This window comes from Salvelinus alpinus, chromosome 21 (genome assembly GCF_045679555.1).
Source record: "Salvelinus alpinus chromosome 21, SLU_Salpinus.1, whole genome shotgun sequence".
NCBI classification, from domain to species: Eukaryota; Metazoa; Chordata; class Actinopteri; order Salmoniformes; family Salmonidae; genus Salvelinus; species Salvelinus alpinus.
Window position 1 is genome coordinate 25,439,547 of NC_092106.1, and position 22,855 is coordinate 25,462,401.

The 22,855-nt window shown below is 41.5% G+C and overlaps 1 protein-coding gene across 4 annotated transcripts in view; it reads right to left on the bottom strand.

Annotated features, from left to right (window-relative positions):
* LOC139548132 (protein Aster-B-like) overlaps positions 1-22,855 on the bottom strand; it is a 152,653-nt gene that overhangs the window by 47,408 nt on the left and 82,390 nt on the right. The window contains exons 1-2 of one of the 4 annotated variants that reach the window (XM_071357543.1): positions 16,933-17,786; positions 13,305-13,348 (exon numbers count right to left, since the gene is read on the bottom strand). The exons of 1 other annotated variant lie outside the window; for it this stretch is intronic. In XM_071357543.1, the coding sequence (XP_071213644.1) occupies positions 13,305-13,348; positions 16,933-16,947 (59 nt within the window). In that variant the 5' untranslated portion in view covers positions 16,948-17,786. Of the gene's footprint in view, positions 1-13,304; positions 13,349-16,932; positions 17,787-22,855 lie in introns of those variants that run through there. 2 more of the 4 variants (XM_071357545.1, XM_071357542.1) reach the window with 2 other exon arrangements.

Genomic DNA, 22,855 nt, shown 5'->3' on the forward strand with positions numbered 1-22,855 from the left:
CTCTCTCTCTCTCTCTCTCTCTCTCTCTCTCTCTCTCTCTCTCTCTCTCTCTCTCTCTCTCTCTCTCTCTCTCTCTCTCTCTCTCTCTCTCTCTCTCTCTCTCTCTCTCTCTCTCTCTCTCTCTCTCTCTCTCTCTCTCTCTCTCTCTCTCTCTCTCTCTCTCTCTCTCTCTCAATTTCAATTTAAGGGGCTTTATTGGCATGGGAAACATACGTTTACATTGCCAAAGCAAGTGAAATTGATAATAAACAAAAGCGAAATAAACAATAAGAAAATAACAGTAAACATTACACTCACAAAAGTTATATTATATCTATACACAGTGTTGTAATGTTATGCAAATAGTTAAAGTACAAAAGGGAAAATTAATATTTGTCTCTAATATGGCCTTTCTCTCTTTCTCGCTCTCTGCCTCTCTCTATCTTTCTCTGCCTCTCATTCTCTTTCTTTCAGACCCCACTGCAGATGACAGCTGAACTTGCCGGGTCCCTACTGAGCATGCTCCGCTCTGCTACCTCCCTCCTGTCCTCTCCGTCCTCCCACCTCTTCCCTAGATGGCTCACTCAGTCGCTCTCCTGCATGAACCAGGCTGCATAGTCCTGGAGCTTTAGAGGGGTAGAGGGAATTGCTGGGGGTCACGTTCCGCAGGAAAGTGACCTCTTAGTGGGGTTGAAGTGACCTATTAGTGGGGTTGAAGCGCTGAAGTGTTTACCCCCCAGGGCCATGCTGGATGTGCATGAGAAGGGTAGGGTATTAGGGGGACCTATTGCAGTTGTTTCACGCTTCATCTTGTCAGACCCAGAGGTCGTCAGTATCAGCAGCTAGACCTCTTAATCTGTTAACACAGGGCACATACTGTATTGTGCACTGGGGTATTCAGTCTGTTTGTGTTCGTGTGTGTGTGTGTGTGTGTGTGTGTGTGTGTGTGTGTGTGTGCGCCTATGTATGGGAACATATTTTGTGAGAGTGTTGTCATGTTTTGACATGGGTCGTGTTGGCAATATCTGGATGTTCTTTTCACAACACATTGAGACATTAACAGTATTATAGACAGGGAGGAGAGAAAGCAATATCTCTTCCTGAAGCTACAGGGCATTGGTGTCACAAAGCCCATTCTCCATGCCCCCTTAATGACAATAACACTCTCCAAACACAATAGGCAACTAAACCACAGGCACTGGGTCAGAGTGCATCACATTCCCCATTGTAATCGCCTTAAAGAGGGCATGCATTACACCTCATTAAGACAGCTAATGCAGCTATCACTAATGGTAACCACTCTCCATGTCTGTTACCAGCCACAACCCAGACCTTTACTGACTTTCTAGTTTATTATACTAGACAGGCAGAATTACAGCAGAATACATATGACACAAATTCAATCATTGTTTATTCATTATACTAATATGTAAGTGGGACAAAACACTTGTCAACACTTAAGATTAGGCTTACTTAGATTGCCAACTAAATGACGTTGTTTCATTTGAACGTCTCTGACGCACCTCCCTTGTGAGAAAGAGCGAGTTTAAGAAGCAAACAATGGTTTTGAGAAAGGAAGAAAGGAGGGATGGGGTGAGACAGGGTGTGAAAGGAGGGTGAGATCATGTTAACGCTCTGGTGACCAGAACAAACCCTGGCAGACCCCGTCACACTATCACAGACATTACTTTAGTCACTGTTACTAACCGGCTACCACCCGATACTCAACCCTGCACCTTAGAGACTGCTGCCCTATGTACACTGTACACTGTGTGCCCTGTAGCTTCGGGAAGTGATATACAGTGGCTTGCGAAAGTATTCACCCCCTTGGCATTGTTCCTGTTATGTTGCCTTACAACCTGGAATTAAAATAAATTTTTGGGTGGTTTGTATCATTTTATTTACACAACATGCCTACCACTTTGAAGATACAAAATATTTTTTATTGTGAAACAAACAAGAAATAAGACCAAAAAACTGAAAACTTGATCGTGCATAACTATTCAACCCCCCAAAGTCAATACTTAGTAGAGCCAACTTTTGCAGCAATTACTATTCTCTTGGGGTATGTCTCTATAAGCTTGGCACATCTAGCACTGGGATTTTTGCCTATTCTTCAAGGCAAAACTGCTCCAGCTGCTTCAAGTTGGATGGGTTCCGCTGGTGTACAGCAATATTTAAGTCATACCACAGATTCTCAATTGGATTGAGGTCTGAGCTTTGACTAGGCCATTCCAAACATTTAAATGTTCTCCCTTAAACCACTCGAGTGTTACTTTAGCAGTATGCTTAGGGTCATTGTCCAGCTGGAAGGTGAACCTCCGTCCCAGTCTCAAATCTCTGGAAGACTGAAACAGGTTTCCCTCAAGAATTTCCCTGTATTTAGTGCCATCCATCATTCATGTGAAATCCATAGATTAGCGCCTAATTCATTAATTTATCGACTGATTTCTTTATATGACCTGTAACTCAGTAAAATCTTTGAAATTGTTGCATGTTGCGTTGATATTTTTGTTCAGTATACATAGTCATTGAACACTGGTCACTTTAATAATGTTTACATACTTTTTACCCACTTCATATGTATATACTGTATTCTAGTCTTGGTTCATCCTATATAACTACTGCTGTACACACCTTTTCTATAAACATACTGTCTATACACACCATCACATATATACTTACTTTATTCATTTATATTCCGGACTCTGACACTGCTCGTTCTAATATTTCTATATTTCTTAATTCCTTTCTTTTTATTTTGGGTATTTGCGTGTATTGTTAGGTATTACTGCACTGTTGGAGCTAGGAACACAAGCATTTCGCTACACCCGCGAGAACATCTGCATGTGTACGCGATCAATAACATTTGATTTGACAAAGCAAGGACAGAAGACATTGTTTATAGCTTTAGTGTCAGTCCTGACCCTCCTTGCGTGCTATAGCTGATTAAGAACAATAGAACATCTCAGATTAACTCACACAGCAGGATAATACTTTACTCATGCCCAGCTCCTTTATGGACAACCAAAGATAAAGATTAACCACTACCAAAGAGAGGAATACTTGAGGTCCCAGAAAAACAATACCCAGAGAGCCACTGGGCTACACAGTAACAGAGTGACACAAATGACCACGTCTTCCACTCCACATTATGTTTCCTGGAAACCAGCATAATTTTCAGCAATGACACATCACATTTTGTCTTGCCCAGTCTTTGGATACAAATTGACATGAGTGGTTATTGTTTCCATGACTGTGTGTGAAGACAGCTTCCGTGTACCAATGATGAGGCAAAACCTCTTGTGGCTCTAACAACGTAATCAGAGTAATGAATGTACTCAATGGCATTGGCCATCTATGGGCATAGAGGAGGGAGCTAAGGTGGCCATTTTACAGTCTGTGATGTTTTTAGGGCTGTTATGTCAGGTTTTCTGCACGTTGTTGTGGCAAAGTCACTACTTACTTTATTCATTTATTTTGACTAGTTAGTTTTATCCAGTGATCTTTTGATGTTAAGATGATTTCAGCTCTTGCTGTTCTTCTGCACTGTACAGAATGCAACATGAGAATTCTGTGGAGGTTTTTCTGTGAGGCTGAGGCTCCAGTGCAGTAGCAGAGTGCTGCTGAATGAACAGCTCCCTGCAGGAGAGGAAGCCTGTCAGGTGGGAGAGACTATAAGGAGACCACTGACCTGCAGAATCACTAACCTGACCCTTACCTTAACCCTATCCGTAACCTAATTTTAACAAATTATGAAATAAAATATTGGTTTGCAGGTCAGGAGTGTCTGTATAGCCTTTTCCCTGTCAGGCAGCCTAGATCTGACCCTGGGACAGATCTGTCCCTCTCATCAACACCCACTGCTGACTGCATTACACTAGCAGAAACACGGACTATTAACGGTTTGTGTCAGTTATCATCAGCTCTATCACAGGAATTTAGAACTGTATCAATAGAAATACAAATGTTATGTCCTATTGAAATGTACATATGTTTTTAAGAACAGCAATGTCAATGTCCTGATCTACAGATTGTAGTGGCTGTAGATCAGGACATTCATGTGTAGTTTTAATACATCTCTACATTTATGATGTCATCTCAGTAAATTTATTATGACACTGTTATGCAAGACAGCAGTAACACACTCACATGATTTGTGTAACTATTTTGTAAATTAGGATTCCTAATCCAGCCTAGACGTTTTATTTTTTATTTGACGTTTTATTTGTTTCTTAGTATTGCTAGCTAATCTGCATTAATCCCACACTGTGGTGTGCTGTGTGGGATGGGATGTATTCTGTCAGGCAGGCCAGAGCTCCTATTGTGCTGCCTTCTGGGAGTCTCTCCCTAGGACCAGATTTATGCTTTTTTCAGACACGTATAGGTTGATCACTACTAGCCAATCAGACGACTATGGGCAATCCGGTGACTGGGTGGCTGTCACATTTGTTTATTGTCAGAGCGACCAGGGAAAATGTGGCCATGGGGTCAAAGGCACTGCATCTCAGTGCTAGAGGCATCACTACAGACACCCTGGTTCGAATCCAGGCTGTATCACAACCGGTCGTGATTAGGAGTCCCATAGGGCGGAGCACAATTGGCCCAGTGTCGTCCAGGTTTGGCCGGTGTAGGCCGTCATTGTAAATAAGAATTTGTTCTTAACTGACTTGCCTAGTTAAATAAAGGTTAAATAAATAAAAATATTTTTTAAACGCCAACCCCACAGTCGCACATGGCCAATGAGTAGAGACACAGAGCTGTAATGGCCCTACTGTCACAGCCACGCACGCACGCACGCACGCACACACACACACACACACACACACACACACACAAAATAGACAGGCTCTCACACCAAATCAAATCCCCAGCACACACAATTAACACAGAATAAAAAGAGGAGAGGGGCGGGACCAGGGAACAGGCTGTTTGGATGCCTTCTGGTTTTCAATCATGCAAAAAGAAACCAATACACAACTCTAACATAGCCAGCTAGAGGAAAAATACAAACAGTTTTCAGTCACCTTGTCACGTTCTGACCTTAGTTCCTTTTTTGTGTCTTTATTTTAGTTTGGTCAGGGCGTGAGTTGGGGTGGACATTCTATGTTGTTGTTCTATGTTTTGTTCTGTTCTATTTCTATGTGTTTGGCCTAGTATGGTTCTCAATCAGAGGCAGGTGTCAGTCGTTGTCTCTGATTGGGAGACATATTTCGGTAGCCTGTAGTCCTTTGTGTTTTGTGGGTGGTTGTTTCCTGTGTCTGTGTTTGCACCATACGGGACTGTTTCGATTTTCGTTTGTTCATTCACTTTGTTATTTTGTATTTTTGTAGTGTTCAGTTATATATATATTAAAATGGACACTTACCACGCTGCACATTGGTCCGATATCTCTTACTCCTCGTCAGAAGAAGAGGAAAGTTGTTACACACCTTGACTGAACAAGAGACACTTGTTGTCTATTGACTGTGATGACGGACAGAGAAAGAAACAACAGATCACAACAGACTTGAGTACAACAGGGTATCAACACACCTCTGTTTTTCTTCTCTCCTTGTGCGTGGTGGGGTCAAATGGAGGTGGTAGCAAGTGATGTGACAAGCAAGTTTTAGGTTGCAGTGAACAGCAGCAGTGTTCTGCCACAGTAAGAGATGGGTTAGTGCTATCTCGGGACATCCCTACCCTAAACCCTAACCCCTACCCTTACCCTAACCTTAACCATAACCCTTACCGTACAGTGTTTTTCAATGTTTAACATGCATTGGTCAAAACTAAAGTCACATTGTCAAAACTCTTCACACAGTCAGCGAAACAGAAGTGTATGTGGACCAAACCACATTCTCCGAAATCCATTAACTCTTTTCTCATTCATACTCCACCACTTGCAAAAGGATATATTTGCAGCACATGTTTTCAAATGCTAACACACTGTTTCCAAAACTGTTAAAAACACATTCAAAACAGAATGATGGCAAATGTCGTGCATTTATGCAGTAACCAGATTGAAACATATAGAAAATCTCAGCAGAATATTTAATCATTGCAAACCCAGTTGATTGCAATTTCAGCTGAAAGCCTACCCAATTGTCCTGTTTTATTCTCGTTACCAAACAGACAAAAGAGGACGGCTTCGGGATGATTTAGTTCGAAGCAAATTGCTGCATTTCTGATTCATTCTTGTTACATATACTTCAGTACAGTCAATAAAGTGAAAAGGTGTTATTCTTATTCTATAATGAAATATTGATTAATGTGAAAAATCATTCAAACTTCAAAGAGAAAAGTTAATCATTTATGTAATGCTCCTTGTTAGTGTTTTTTAGATCAGTGTGTTATGAGTGACAATGTTATGCTTTCTGAGTGAGAATTTTTGCCAGTGTTATTGTCGAAAGAGCTTATTTTGAGACATGTATGAAGTGTTTTAGTGGTTTGAGTGAGTTTTGGAGGTGAGATGAACTGTTTGGCTAAAATGCATGTTGGTAATGCAGACTGTGTGAAGAGTTTTGAAAAAGTGGCTTCAGTATTGACCGACGCTTGTTAGCAATTGAAGGACACTGTTTAGACTTTTCCGTGAGAGATGTGCTCCTGTACCATTGCAGTATATCAATGACTCAACCCAAGTGCGATCCTGAACGCTAAAAATAGTGTCAGTTGTGCTTGTTCCAGGAAGTGATGTCATATGGTGTGCTGAGGACTAGGGGATTGTGTACTGCTCTCATCAGGTTTAGTCAGCATTTTATTACATTCTATATGGATTTTGTTTGGCTGTGACCTCATTGGTGATGCTCATAGGCCTGTCTGTAACTACAGTATTTTATTTACAGTACTGTACCCACTACTTGTCCCTGACTTCCTCCTTCAATACTTATTCATCATTGCAGTGGACATGCACGTAACTGCAAAAACAAAGTACTAAATGAGGGATACAAAGTATATTGAAAGCAGTTGCTTCCACACAGGTGTGGTTCTTGAGTTAATTAAGCAATTAATACATCCCATCATGCTTAGGGTCATGTAGAAAAATTACCAGTTGCCCATTTATTTTGGCTACGAAGTGACTTTGAAAGAGGGGTCTCAAAGGAGCATAGGAGGTTTAAAGGTTGTGTGTCTCAGTCACCAGATCCCAACCCAATCAAACACTTATGGGAGATTCTGGAGCGCCTGAGACAGTATTTTCCACCACCATCAACAAAACACCAAATGATGGAATTACTCGTGGAAGAATGGTGTTGCATCCCTCCGATAGAGTTCCAGACACTTGTAGAACCTATGCCAAGGCGCATTGAAGCTGTTCTGGTGGATCTGGCGGCTCGTGGGCCAACGCCCTATTTAAGACACTATATGTTGGTGTTTCCTTTATTTTGGCAGTTACCTATACATATGAGCCAACTCATTGTGTATTTATTCCTGTTATTATTTTCTATTTTTCTCTCTGCATTGTTGGGAAGGGCCTGTAAATAAGCATTTCATTGTTAGTCTTCACCTGTTGTTTACGAAGCATGTGACCAACACTTTGAAAAAAATAATTCTAATAAGGCTGGGAAACTCATGATTTCATAAACTCAGAAATGCATAATATGGTCAAGTCAACAAGCACCAGACTGACATTATTAATACTCCCCTCTACTCTTTAATACAAAGTAAACAGTCAATTGCACATTGGAGGATTAGGTCCTTTCCCAATGGATAAAACTGTACACAACAGTGATGCCTGCTGAGTGTAGCCTCAGCATTATGACGTAACCTTTACCCTCTATTCTCATAACAACTGAATGCCCATGTGCATGCATGGTGAGATAAACTTCAGCTTCAGGTCTCTTATCTGTTTATAGCTCTGTGTTCAGATGCAAACCACTGGAGGCGAGCAACCTCATCTGTGTCCTTACAAACCTTTGTCCTTACAAACCACGCTCTGAGTTTCCTGGTGGAGGATGGTATTATTAAGGTCGAGGCTGCCCCCCCAGGACACCTCTTCCCCATAGCTAAACAACCGTATAAAGTTATTTGCATAGTTTGAGAAACAGACGCCTTACAGGTCCTCAACTGGTAGCTTCATTAAATAGTTCCCGCGTCAACAGTGAAGAGCGACTTCGGGATGCTGGCCTTCCAGGCAGAGTTGCAAAGAAAAAGCCATATCTCAGACTGGCCAATAAATAGAAAAGATTAAGATGGGCAAAATAACACATACACTATACAGAAGAACTCTTCACTGTTGACATTGAGACTGGTGTTTTGCGGGTACTATTTAATGAAGCTGCCAGTTGAGGACCTGTGAGGCGTCTGTTTCTCAAACTAGACACCAATGTACTTATCCTCTTGTTCAGTTGTGCATCTGGGCCTCCCACTCCTCTTTCTATCCTAGTTAGAGCCAGTTTGCACTGTTCTGTGAAGGGAGTAGTACACAGTGTTGTACGATATCTTCAGTTTCTTGGCAATTTCTCGCATGGAATAGCCTTCATATCTCAGAACAAGAATAGACTGACGAGTTTCAGAAGAAAGTTCTTTGTTTCTGGCCATTTTGAGCCTGTAATCGAACCCACAAATGCTGACGCTCCAGATACTCAACTCGTCTAAAGGCCAGTTTTATTGCTTTTTTAACCAGAACAACAGTTTTCAGATGTGCTAACTTAATTGCAAAAGGGTTTTCTGATGATCAATTAGCCTTTTAAAATGATACATTTGGATTAGCTAACACAACGTGCCATTGGAACACAGGAGTGATGGTTGATGATAATGGGCCTCTGTACGCCTATGTAGATATTCCATTAAAAATCTGCCGTTTCCAGCTACAATAGTCATTTACATTGACAATGTCTACACTGTATTTCTGATCAATTTGATGTTATTTTAATTGACAAAAAAATTGCTTTTCTTTCAAAGGCAAGGAAATTTCTAAGTGACCCCAAACTTTTGAACGGTCGTGTATTTTTACAGTTGAAGTCGGAAGTTTACATAGACTTATGTTGGAGTCATTAAAACTTGTTTTTCAACCACTCCACAAATTTCTTGTCAACAAACTATAGTTTTTGCAAGTCGGTTAGGACATCTATTTTGTGCATGACACAAGTCATTTTTCCAACAATTGTTTACAGACAGATTATTTAACTTATAATTCACTGTATCACAATTCCAGTGGGTCAGAAGTCTACATACACTAAGTTGACTGTGCCTTTAACAGCTTGGAAAATTCCAGAAAATGATGTCATGGCTTTAGAAGCTTCTGATAGGCTAATTGACATAATTTGAGTCAATTGGACATGTACCTGTGGATTTATTTCAAGGCCTACCTTCAAACGCAGTGCCCCTCTGCTTGACATCATGGGAAAATCAAAAGAAATCAGCCAAGACCTCCACAAGTCTACAATTGTAGACCTCCACAAGTCTGGTTCATCCTTGGGAGCAATTTCCAAACGCCTGAAGGTACCACCTTACTCTGTACAAACAATAGTATGCAAGTATAAACACCATGGGACCACGCAGCCGTCATACCACTCAAGAAGGAGATGCGTTCTGTCTCCTAGAGATGAACGTACTTCGGTGCGAAAAGTGCAAATCAATCCCAGAACAACAACAAAGGACCTTGTGAAGATGCTGGAGGAACAAAAGCATCTATTTCCACAGTAAAACGAGTCCTATATCGACATAACCTGAAAGGCCGCTCAGCAAGGAAGAAGCCACTGCTCCAAAACCGCAATAAAAAAGCCAGACTACGGTTTGCAACTGCACATGGGGACAAAGATCATACTTTTTGGAGAAATGTCCTCTGGTCTGATGAAACAAAAATAGAACTGTTTGGCCATAATGACCATCGTTATGTTTGGAGGAAAAAGGGGGAGGCTTGCAAGCAGAAGAACACCATCCCAACCGTGAAGCACGGGGGTGGCAGCATCATGTTGTGGGGGTGCTTTGCTGCAGGAGGGACTGGTGCACTTCACAAAATAGATGGCATCATGAGTTAAGAAAATTATGTGGATATATTGAAGCAACATCTCAAGACATCAGTCAGGAAGTTAAAGTTTGGTTGCAAATGGGTCTTCCAAGTGGACAATGACCCCAAGCATTCTTCCAAAGTTGTGGCAAAATGGCTTAAGGACAACAAAGTCAAGGTATTGGAGTGGCCATCACAAAGCCCTGACCTTAATCCTATAGAAAATATGTGGGCAGAAATGAAAAAGCGTGTGAGCAAGGAGGGCTACAAACCTGACTCAGTTACACCAGCTCTGTCAGGAGGAATGGGCCAAAATTCACCCATCTTATTGTGGGAAGATGTACAAGGCTACCTGAAACGTTTGACCCAAGTTAAACAATTTAAAGGCAATGCTACCAAATACTAATTGAGTGTATGTAAACTTCTGACCCACTGGGAATGTGATGAAATAAATAAAAGCTGAAATAAAGCATTCTCTCTACTATTATTCTGACATTTCACATTCTTAAAATAAAGTGGTGATCCTAACTGACCTAAGACTGGGGATTTTTACGAGGATTAAATGTTTAAGAATTGTGAAAAACTGAGTTTAAATGTATTTGGCTAAGGTGTACAGTGAGGGAAAAAAGTATTTGATCCCCTGCTGATTTTGTACGTTTGCCCACTGACAAAGAAATGATCAGTCTATAATTTTAATGGTAGGTTTATTTGAACAGTGAGAGACAGAATATCAACAAAAAAATCCAGAAAAACGCATGTCAAAAATGTTATGAATTGATTTGCATTTTAATGAGGGAAATAAGTATTTGACCCCTCTGCAAAACATGACTTACTACTTGGTGGCAAAACCCTTGTTGGCAATCACAGAGGTCAGACGTTTCTTGTAGTTGGCCACCAGGTTTGCACACATCTCAGGAGGGATTTTGTCCCACTCCTCTTTGCAGATCTTCTTCAAGTCATTAAGGTTTCGAGGCTGACGTTTGGCAACTCGAACCTTCAGCTCCCTCCACAGATTTTCTATGGGATTAAGGTCTGGAGACTGGCTAGGCCACTCCAGGACCTTAATGTGCTTCTTCTTGAGCCACTCCTTTGTTGCCTTGGCCGTGTGTTTTGGGTCATTGTCATGCTGGAATACCCATCCACGACCCATTTTCAATACCCTGGCTGAGGGAAGGAGGTTTTCACCCAATATTTGACGCTACATGGCCCCGTCCATCGTCCCTTTGATGCGGTGAAGTTGTCCTGTCCCCTTAGCAGAAAAACACCCCCAAAGCATAATGTTTCCACCTCCATGTTTGACGGTGGGGATGGTTTCTTGGGGTCATAGGCAGCATTCCTCCTCCTCCAAACACGGCAAGTTGGGTTGATGCCAAAGAACTCCATTTTGGTCTCATCTGACCACAACACGTTCACCCAGTTGTCCTCTGAATCATTCAGATGTTCATTGGCAAACTTCAGACGGGCATGTATATGTGCTTTCTTGAGCAGGGGGACCTTGCGGGCGCTGCAGGATTTCAGTCCTTCACGGCATAGTGTGTTACCAATTGTTTTCTTGATGACTATGGTCCCAGCTGCCTTGAGATCATTGACAAGATCCTCCTGTGTAGTTCTGGGCTGATTCCTCACCGTTCTCATGATCATTGCAACTCCACGAGGTGAGATCTTGCATGGAGCCCCAGGCTGAGGGAGATTGACAGTTCTTTTGTGTTTCTTCCATTTGCGAATAACCACAGAAACTGTTGTCACCTTCTCACCAAGCTGCTTGGTGATGGTCTTGTAGCCCATTCCAGCCTTGTGTAGGTCTACAATCTTGTCCCTGACATCCTTGGAGAGCTCTTTGGTCTTGGCCATGGTGGAGAGTTTGGAATCTGATTGATTGATTGCTTCTGTGGACAGGTATCTTTTATACAGGTAAGAAACTGAGATTAGGAGCACTCCCTTTAAGAGTGTGCTCCTAATCTCCGTTCGTTACCTGTATGAAAGACACCTGGGAGCCAGAAATCTTTTTGATTGAGAGGGGGTCAAATACTTATTTCCCTCATTAAAATGCAAATCAATTTATAACATTTTTGACATGCATTTTTCTGGATATTTTTGTTGTTATTCTGTCTCTCACTGTTCAAATAAACCTACCATTAAAATTATAGACTGATAATTTCTTTGTCAGTGGGCAAACGTACAAAATCAGCAGGGGATCAAATACTTTTTTCCCTCACTGTATGTAAACTTCTGACTTCAACAGTATATTTGGTATTTTTCAAGACCCCAGAAAGAATACTCTGTTGCAATAGAGATGAATGGGACGCATCACTATCAAAGTCAGGAGTAATTTGCCTGCTGTTTGAAGGCCATATGTGGACCTTGCCTGCTGTTTTCATTCAAACACACACACACACAGTCACAAACACACACACACACACCTTTTCATCAGTTTACTGTTGGTTGTCATGCCACAAAACCCCACAAGACATTCAAGGATGGAACTTGAGTTATTTTGAGCTGAGCAGATGATCCACGCCACTCACTGTGAAAAAGCAGCATCATTTAACAAACTTCCACAAAACAGCCTTGCAGCCCCAAACATCTCATTCCAGAACCTACAAAGAGATAGAAAACATCCTTCTACAATCCCACCTCAGATAATGAAAAGAATTGATGGAAAGCTGTGATTACATCATTATCAGGTCATGTACCCCCAAGAGGGTGGTTACAGTGTACTCTGATGGACATCAGAAACTGACACAAACAACACGTATTACATAGCTCTGCTTGCGTAATATCAGAGGCGATCTATTACCCCAATGGTTTGACATATTTAGTTGTGCTTCCTTATTTGACAAATCCACCAGGACAATTGGAGTGGGGCGAATGCAAGGTAACTCATTCTGTTAAAATACATCTAGCCTGGATCTATTTTTAGGATACAGCTGTCCTGTTCCTTAGTGACATACAATACAGTACAGTGGTGGACCACCTCTGGATCAGCTAACCATATTGACTGTGCAGGCAGTACAGTGCAGTAGAGAGCACACAAAAGCCACGGTGACTGTCCCTGTACAATGCAATGCTGACAGAGACCTGATAGACCATGGGCTTGCAGATAAGGACAAGTGGCAGCAACTCTAGTACAGTATTTAATGAGACTGTGATATGTGAAGACTGACGAGCCATTGGGTCAACACAGTGCCAGGGCAGTCAGGGCATTCACACCCTATGGAGAATGTCCCCTCTTGTGGTATTCCTGAATATGGTTACAGCTGAGTGAAGTGTTTCATCTGGGTAAGATATACATTATAAGCAGTACAGTATGAATGGTGCAATATTGAAGGCTTTGATTTGAGTGTTTTTAAACAAACTACAGTACTTGTGTCTGTTTAGTGAATACAGTATATCCTACCTTTGTGGTCTCCATATCAGATTCTTCCACTTCCTCTGCTTGGCCTATCGGTAGAGAAGAAGGTGTGAGACTTTAATATGGCTGAGGAAATGGGACATGGGGAGGCACACAGGCGAATAACCATGATACCTAACTCCCAGTATGCCGCTGGGCGGGGGTGGGAGCACAATGAGATTTCTGTCAGTTCACTACAGCCCACTGGCGGTGAGTCAGTATCTGTATACCTGGTCCTCTGTGGAAGAGAATGCAGCAGATCCCCCATTATTTTAGGAGGCCCAGGCTAGCAGACGCCTGAGGATATGAACATTGTCCCTGTCTGGCTTTGCTCAACGTGATAAAGGAGCGGCATGATCTTTAACGGCTGAGGATGATGTGTGGTCTGTTCCTGCTATATTATTATAAAGAGTGTGTGTTCATAATGGCATAAGAGACAGAGACAGGCTTCATTCAGATTATAATAATAGAGCCAACTCTGTGATATCTACTTATATCAAAATAATAGTTATCCTAACCTAACTCATTTAGGGCTACTGGGTTACCAAGGGATGTGTGAAAAATGAAGACCCATATGGTGGAAAGCCCTGCCTCTCTCTAGTGCCCACTGACTACAGGGAACACAGACAAAACAATCACCCAAGGCCATGGAGTGATGTGTGTGGGAGGCCGGTGGCTCATCCATCCAGGCCTTTCTCTCTCTCTTCCATCCATCGCTATCACCAGTGACTCAACATGAGGCGCTGCGCCCACATCTCCCATTAATCACTTTGTTCGGTGGCCTTTAGTTCGTTCTATCAATTCATATCCTCAGAGGTAAGAGTCTTACATTACTGGATTCCACTCACTAGGCAGACTCATAACTTCCCACTGTCTCACTTATGTGTGAAAGTGGGCTTCCCGGCACCCATTAAAGTGGTTCCCTGAGCTTGGCTGGCTGATGATTTTCCATCAAACCCCCTAGTTATTTGGAGGTGAAATAATTCAGCAGATTTTTTGTTGTTGACAAAAATCACAATTTGGCAAAATTTTCCTGAGAGGTATTGTTAAATTGGTGGCTTCAACACAGACGACATATTCTACCATCTGCTTTGGTTTATCTGTCCCTCCATACCCTCACATTTCCCTCTGATCATCCTTTGACAAGTGCCAGACCTCCAGGGCTTTCATCCCATGAGTACGCAGAGTGAGAGAGACCCACGCCCTCAGAGAGCTGGCCCCTCTGGGGTAATTAGGGGCTCAGAGGGGTGACGTTGAACCAGTGTGCTTCATATCTCCCCACCCCTGGGCTAGAGGTGGACCGCCCCAGAATGAATAATACATGGAACCTTTAGGCCAGCTTGGGAAAATCAATCACGTCTGGACAGATAGGATACAGATTACACCTCTTGATTTATGAAGTCTGGGAGAGACCTCTCAAAAAAAGAGGGATGGGATGAAAAGTGGAGGGATATTTAGAAACTTAATTTAGACTCTGCATGTCCTCTTTGAACACATCTGCCAGTCGACAGTTCTCTGTAGTTTTGCCGTATCCCTGGTAAGTTACCCACGTGGGCCTGCAGTGTTTTCATCACCAGCCCACTGCTACTCCATAATTAAGGATCTAACTTAATTACCTAACTGGGTATTGGACAGATGGGCTCTGCCCATAATGACATATTGTGTGTACACCCTGTGGATATGTACCGGTACATGAGTGCCGGTAAGCAATACAATTAGCATTCAGTAGCTTGGCTTCTGATGTGGTGAGATACATGCTTTTACAGTGCCTAAGCAGCAGGATAGATTCACTAATGATCTTAACAGAATTACAGCCAGTCACCAGAGGTCTGATGATTAGTCAGCACATCACAGCAGCTCAGGTTCAGTTCTACCTGCCTGTCTGCAGACACATGGTCTAATGGATGTGTAAGGATGGATCAGTGAGGGGAAAACCTTAGTAAAAAATGTACAGTACCCTATTGGTGACAGAGCTGAGAGACATAGAGAACCAGCCATATATATCATTAATACACCAGTTGGGACCACTGAATGACTAGCTGGGTAACTAGCCTCACCTGTGTAGGGAGATCTTAGGTGAGACAGATGCCCACCTAGCATGTAGCAGGAGCTGTTTAAACCATGTGAGACTGTGACGGATAGACTGTCTGACTGGGTGTGTTTGTGTGTATAATAAATCAGCCTCGATGTGGGGACATCAAACTGTTACCGTTGGTGATGGTAAATCTTAGTCTAAAAAAAATCTACCTAAGAACCAAGACATATATTATTATGTGTGTCAGAGAAACCCCTCTTGGTAAACTGGTTAACTTGGACCAATCCATTACCTCTAGAATTATCATATCATATTCCATCAATTCTACAAGAGGTGAAAACTAAAGCAAGTGACCCATTTTAATGGGAAGTGTTTGATATAGAGCATTTAGATGGCAATCACTCTTCTACCTCTCTCACAGTAAATGGTCAATCCTTTCATCCTCTCATTACATTGCAGTAATGGCAGACTGACGTGGGCTTCTCCTAATAGCCCTCTATGTGCTCATTAGTGACAGTCATTCACAGTAATTAAAAAGAGACAGAGAGTTACGCAAGGATAGTAGAAAATTACCTGTCGGGTATTCATCACTGTGGGGGTACAGAGAGTGCCTGCAGGCCACACTGGGTTCTCAGCTTTACAGGGAACATAAATCTAGCCAAATTACCCCTAATGGAGCCGACTGGGGAGCACAGATCCCAGTACAGATTTGGAAGGCCATCAAGCCGCCTGGAAAATCCCTATACTCCACTGGAGGTCTTAAACAATTATAAACATCTATAATTGTCTAATGTTCTGTAGTGATTTATGCTACTGTCTGCTAACAGGAGTGTTGATCTGATTATGTTACATATATAGGTGTTGTAACAATCGATCAAATTCCACATACTGTATTGTGTTTGTTATGAAGTGCTTAGGGAAGGAAACTGGGGCTGTTGAAACTGTTGCAGGAGGTTAATTTGATATTGAAACAAAATGCATTTAACAAAAAGATTAGAGAAGTCAATGTCATCATCAGCAGAAAAAAAAACGTCTTAAGTCAAAAAGGTGATTTTCCTGTGTTTTATATATTGTGAACATGATGATAATGCCCTTTTAGTATAATAACTATTTGAAAAGACTGCCTGAAATTCTAGCCTGTTTTGATGGGATGGAATTTTGGCCTACCTGGTGACATCACCAGGCGGTACATTTTTTAATACACCATTAAGAAAGACAGTTCCAAACCTCTCTGCCAATAACAGCTAGTTTTCAGTTTTCCCCTCCCCACTCAGACCACCCCAGACAGTCCTAGCTAAATTCTTGATTGAGAAATTGCTCTTTGCTAAGAAGCTATATTTGTTTATTTTTGACCATTTTAATTGAAAATAATCACAGTAAGGCACTTAATTGTTACCCAGAAATGATTTGATATAGAAAAGTGTACTGCACTTTTATACACATAAGATGACAGTTCTTACTAATGTCAACCTCATATGAAGAGACCACATTCCATTAACAGAGGAAATACTGTAGAAGCAAAAGCAGAATAGACTAATTTTACAAGACTTAATAAACTATAGGTAAAAACTTGATAAGAATCGAGACAAAGAACCTGACCTTGTTTTTGTGCATGGTGAACAGATAGACACCATCCTGTCCCTTCTCCTGGCTCTCATGGCCTCGCCTGCTCTGCTCTCTGTCCCACTGTGTCGCTCTCTCAGCCTCAGTCTGTCACAACACTACTGGCCTGCTATGTCATCCTCGCGGGCCTCCACACGTACAATTACCACGTCCCCTCTCACACAACACACCCAAGCTCTAAAAAAGACAGCTCAAGTCTCATGCCAGCATAAAAAGTGATGTCTAAACGTAGACAGGAAACGTCTCAGTAGGTTGGTCTTCTGAGAAACATTAAAACCCACATCCCAAAGAATGAAGTCCAAAGAATTAAGGTTGAATGACTTGATTGCTTCCATTATAACCATCAAAGTAAAAATTGAAAACACAACATCCGACTCTCATCTTCTGCATTGAATTCCATATGGTTGATAAAAATGTTAAAGTATTTCCTTTGTATTTCCGGTACAACTCTCCAGTAAAGAGGTTGTTTGCTGCTCAGGTCAGGTGGTCTATGGGTAACGTTACATTCCTACAGTACCTCTCCTCCACGGATGCTGCTGCTGCTGCTCTCAACTGTGTGTGGATGAGCAGTTGTACGAAGGAGGATAGATCAAGGATGCGAATGCTCTGATTGGTTGGCTTGCCATGGTGTGTGTGGGACGGTTCTTGGTAGGCTCACAGAGATGTGGTTGCCTGATGAGGGTGGTCTTCCTTCTGCTCTCCTCTATCAATCTTTCTCCTTCTCCCTCTCCTTTCTTTCTCTTTCTCCCCTCCTCCTTTCTCTCTCTCTCAGTGCTGTAGGAGCTGCGAGGCATGCATTAGCAGCACAGGCTGCTCTAGACTGGAGCCTTGCGGCGTCTCTGTGAATAGGCACATCAGCACTTATCTCCACTGCACAGAGAGAGAGAGGGGAGAGAGGGAATGGGGAGAAGTGCAGCTGCGTCATGACCTCACAGTATCTCCTACAGACATACAGTACTGTGCAAAAGTTTTTGGCAGGTGTGAAAAAAATGCTATAAAGCAAGAATGCTGTCAAAAACATAGACATGTTAATAGATTATATTCATCAATTAACTAAATGCAAAGTGAGTGAACAGAAAAAAAATCTAAATCAAATCCATATTTGGTGTGACCACCCTTTGCATTCAAAACAGCATCAATTCTTGTAGGTACACTTGCACAAAGTCAAAGGATTTTGTAGGCATATAGTCAGGTGTATGATTAAACAATTATACCAAACAGGTGCTAATGATCATCAATTCAATATGTAGGTTGAAACACAATCATTAACTGAAACAGAAACAGCTGTGTAGGAGGAATAAAACTGGGTGAGGAACAGCCAAACTCAGCTAACAAGGTGAGGTTGCTGAAGACAGTTTACTGTCAAAAGTCATACACCTTGGCAAGACTGAGCACAGCAACAAGACACAAGGTAGTTCTACTGCATCAGCAAGGTCTCTCCCAGGCAGAAATTTCAAGGCTGACAGGGGTTTCCAGATGTCCAAGCTCTTTTGAAGCACATAGAAACGGGCAACGTTGAGGATTACCTAAAGAGAGAGAAGCACCTGAGGCTGCCTAAATCCACAGAAGAACTGTGTTTATTTCTCCAAGATGTTTGGGCCAACCTAACTGCCAGGTTCCTTCAAAAACTGTGTGCAAGTGTACCTAGAAGAATTGATGCTGTTTTGAAGGCAAAGGGTGGTCACACCAAATATTGATTTGATGTAGATATTTCTTATGTTCACTCACTTTGCATTTTGTTAATTGATAAATATAATCTATTAACATGTATATTTTTGAAAGCATTCTTACTTTTCAGTATTTTTTCACACCTGACTAAAACTTTTGCATAGTACTGTAGCTGCTCTGCCCCAACCCAGAATTATCATAGTCATCCATCATCACGTCATCATTTAAAATCCCATATCATCATCATTACCATCATCTTCGGCGTCATCATCGCCATCATTATAATCATGATCATCTTCATTATTATATAGCTCAATGAAAAACATTAGTGAATGTCACCTCATAAAATCAGAGAATGAGTACTGCAGTTACTGTATAAACTGACTCATTAGAAGGTGCAGTATTATTTAAAAAAAAACTCCCTTCTGCAACAATTTGTCAATTTTCTGCAAAAATGTATAATTTTTTGGGGGTCTTTGTTTCCTCCAGGGCTCCCTAACAGAGTAAAGAGGAGGATCAGGTTTTGCTGACATTCACAAACTGGAGGGGGAATAGGTAATGTTTCACCCCACGGACAGAGGGATGGATAAATGATCTACTGGTTGAAAGGCTGAAGTGGAACTTTGTGAAAAATATATTCCGCTGAGGAATAAATGGATAAAGGCCCACAAGCACTGGATGAATAACTTAACTTTACAGTCCATTTAGCTGAATCTGGGTGGTGCTAATACATACAGTTGAAGTCGGAAGTTTACATAGACTTAGGTTGGAGTCATTAAAACTCGTTTTTCAACCACTCCACAAATTTCTTGTCAACAAACTATAGTTTTGGCAAGTCGGTTAGGACATCTACTTTGTGCATGACACAAGTCATTTTCCTAACAATTGTTTATAGACAGATTATTTCACTTATAATTGACTGTATCATAATTCCAGTGGGTCAGAAGTCTACATACACTAAGTTGACTGCGCCTTTAAACAGCTTGGAAAATTCCAGAAAATGATGTCATGGCTTTAGAAGCTTCTGATAGGATAATTGACATCATTTGAGTCAATTGGAGGTGTACCTGTGGATGTATTTCAGGGCTACCTTCAAACTCAGTGCCTCTGCTTGACATCATGGGGAAATCAAAAGAAATCAGCCAAGACCTCAGATTTCTTTTTTTTTTTACAATTCCGGTTCATTCTTGGGAGCAATTTCCAAACGCCTGAAGGTACCACGTTCATCTGTACAAACAATAGTACGCAAGTATAAACACCATGGGACCACACAGCCGTCATACCACTCAGGAAGGAGACGCGTTCTGTCTCCTAGAGATGAACGTACTTTGGTGCGAAAAGTGCAAATCAATCCCAGAACAACAGCAAAGGACCTTGTGAAGATGCTGGAGGAAACAGGTACAAAAATATCTATATCCACAGTAAAATGAGTCCTATATCGACATAACCTGAAAGGCCGCTCAGCAAGGAAGAAGCCACTGCTCCAAAACCGCCATAAAAAAGCCAGACTATGGTTTGCAACTGCACATGGGGACAAAGATCATACTTTTTGGAGAAATGTCCTCTAGTCTGATGAAACAAAAATAGAACTGTTTGGCCATAATGACCATCGTTATGTTTGCAGGAAAAAGGGGGAGGCTTGCAAGCCGAAGAACGCCATCCCAACCGTGAAGCGCGGGGTTGGCAGCATCATGTTGTGGGGGTGCTTGCTGCAGGAGAGACTGGTGCACTTCACAAAATAGATGGCATCATGAGGTAAGAAACTTATGTGGATATATTGAAGAATTGCAGAACGGCACAAAGTTCTCTACCCACTCTTCAAAATTAATAGACTAAAATGGAAACGTGTAGCTCTTGTCGTCGATAAACTACATTGATAACCAACTGTTCTGAGACACCAAGACTACCCCATGGCTATTCTAAATAATACAAAGTTCCCATAGAGGAGACGAATAATGGAACACCCAATACTATCCATGGTAGGAATTGTGATAAAAAACAGGAAAACAATCAAATAAAACAATTGATAAAGAAATAAACTACACATACACTATACCATTCAAGATAGGGAATATTGTAAAATAATTTTGTATTCAAATTTATATTTATAGTATTTATAAATAGATAAAACACAGCATTAGCTTAAAGGACAATTATTGAAATAATACATATTCAAATATAAGGAACTGGAACACAAGTCCTCAAAAGCCCGAAATGAGTTAGGAATCAACATGGTAGAGATAAAAACACAGCAAACAGAGGACATACTGTAGAAGGCACAGTATGTGGGTATGTGCGGGTGTATATGTGGGGGGAGTGTGGTTGTGATGGAAGACGGGATGTGTGTTTTTGTGATTGGAAAAGTGTGGTGAGATTAAGTGAGTGAAAAAGGAAAATGGTTGCAAATGCCAGAGCCCATGTGTGTCTGCGAGCAGGAGTTGTGCAGAGAGCGTTTTAAATTTAGTGCAGATATGGGATGTACATTTTAAAATAAATTACAAATATAGTTTATTTATTTATTGTCCTATCATGATGGAACGGTCCCCAACCCTAGAAACCCACCTGAGCAACCCACACACTAAGAAGTCCTTATGTATTTTATAGGCCTACTGCAAGTAGCCTTATACGCAGCCAAGACAGAAAGATAAATGTGGTCAGAGACCCACTAAAGCAGCACTGCCCCAGCAAGAGTCTGAGCCTGCCTGGCAGGGTTGGTCCAACAAAGCCAAAGCCCCCGGGTGGTTAAGCGTAATATACAAGGACTTTCTCAAAGCTGCTAATGAGAACCTTGAAGACCTTGTACCTAGTCGGTGGGGATTCCGGTGGAGACCCCCCTAGGTAGTGGCAGTTCTGGCAACACTAGCTGAAGTAACCCATGGGCAGGGGGTCACACTCGGACAATCAGAGAGCGGGCAAATTATTGTGGCCCTGGTGGCACAAAATAATCAAAAGGTCTGACTGCTCAGAGATGGTTGGGAAAATGTTCACAACGGGGGACCAGCATGTGTGTGTTTCAGGGAAGAGGGGTGTATCTGAGCTCCATCAGCTAGGACTTGACATTGGTAAAGCAAATATCTCCTATTCTTGCTAAATGTTGCATGCCTTCTCAAACAGCTACAACTGTATATGCATTCGCACATCAAGTCTTCTCTTGAGTTGGGCCCGGGGATGGAAAAACTGTTGAACATCTGTGCTTGTGGTTGTTTGTGGGGAAGGGTGGGGAGAGTGTGTGTATGTATATCAGATCTGTTGCTAAGGGGTAATGATGTATAGGATGAATCACAATAATTCTTTCACAAAATAATAATTTATTGCCAAAAAAACTATATTTTTGTAACTCCAGTCCTGGTTATGAAGCACCTACATTATTACGCATATTATTAGTTAATTGTGGAAATAAATGTGTATATATATTAAATAACAGTATACAATACAATCGAGGTGAGGGTGTTGGAAATGCTTTTGGCTGTTATTCTGCTTCTGTTCTTTAGGTGGCACTGTGTGCTCTTTTTAAAGGATGGGTCCCAATCTCTCAAAGGCCCTAGGATCCAGATGGCCAGGGTTGTTCTTCCAGTCACTGGGACGTCAATGGGGGGAGGTTTTAGCGGGTGGTATAGTGGAGAACAATTGGAGGCTTACTCAGTAGCAGTGCAAATATCATGGTACAGCTATATGGACACTCAATCATCATGGTACTTTTTAACGGTAAGTTTATTAACATATATTATGATAAATAAAATTGAAACTTTTTTATTTATGGTAAACGGTGAAATAAGTATAGCCAGTTGTAATTGCAATGGCTTAGCAGATAATAACAAAAGACGATCAGTATTTACCTGGCTAAAAGATAAGGAATATAATATCTATCGTTTACAGGAAACTCACTCAAAAAAATTTGACAAAGTTGTGTGGCAAGAGGACTGGAGGGAGGGGCGAATTACAGTGCAAGTATTCAGACACCTTGACTTTTTCCACATTATATAAATTAACAATAATTTGGATCCGAATGTGCAAATTGTCCAAACAGATCCGCAAGGTAAATGTATTCTTTTAAATAAATAATGAATAATGATGATCCACGCATCTTTGAAAATATATATATATGTCATAATTTATCAAGTCTACAAGCAATACAAGACTATTATTATGGTCAGAGATTATATTACTGTTTTGAATACCTCAATGGATCATAAAGGAAATCACATGACAAACTATCACCCTCATGCACTTA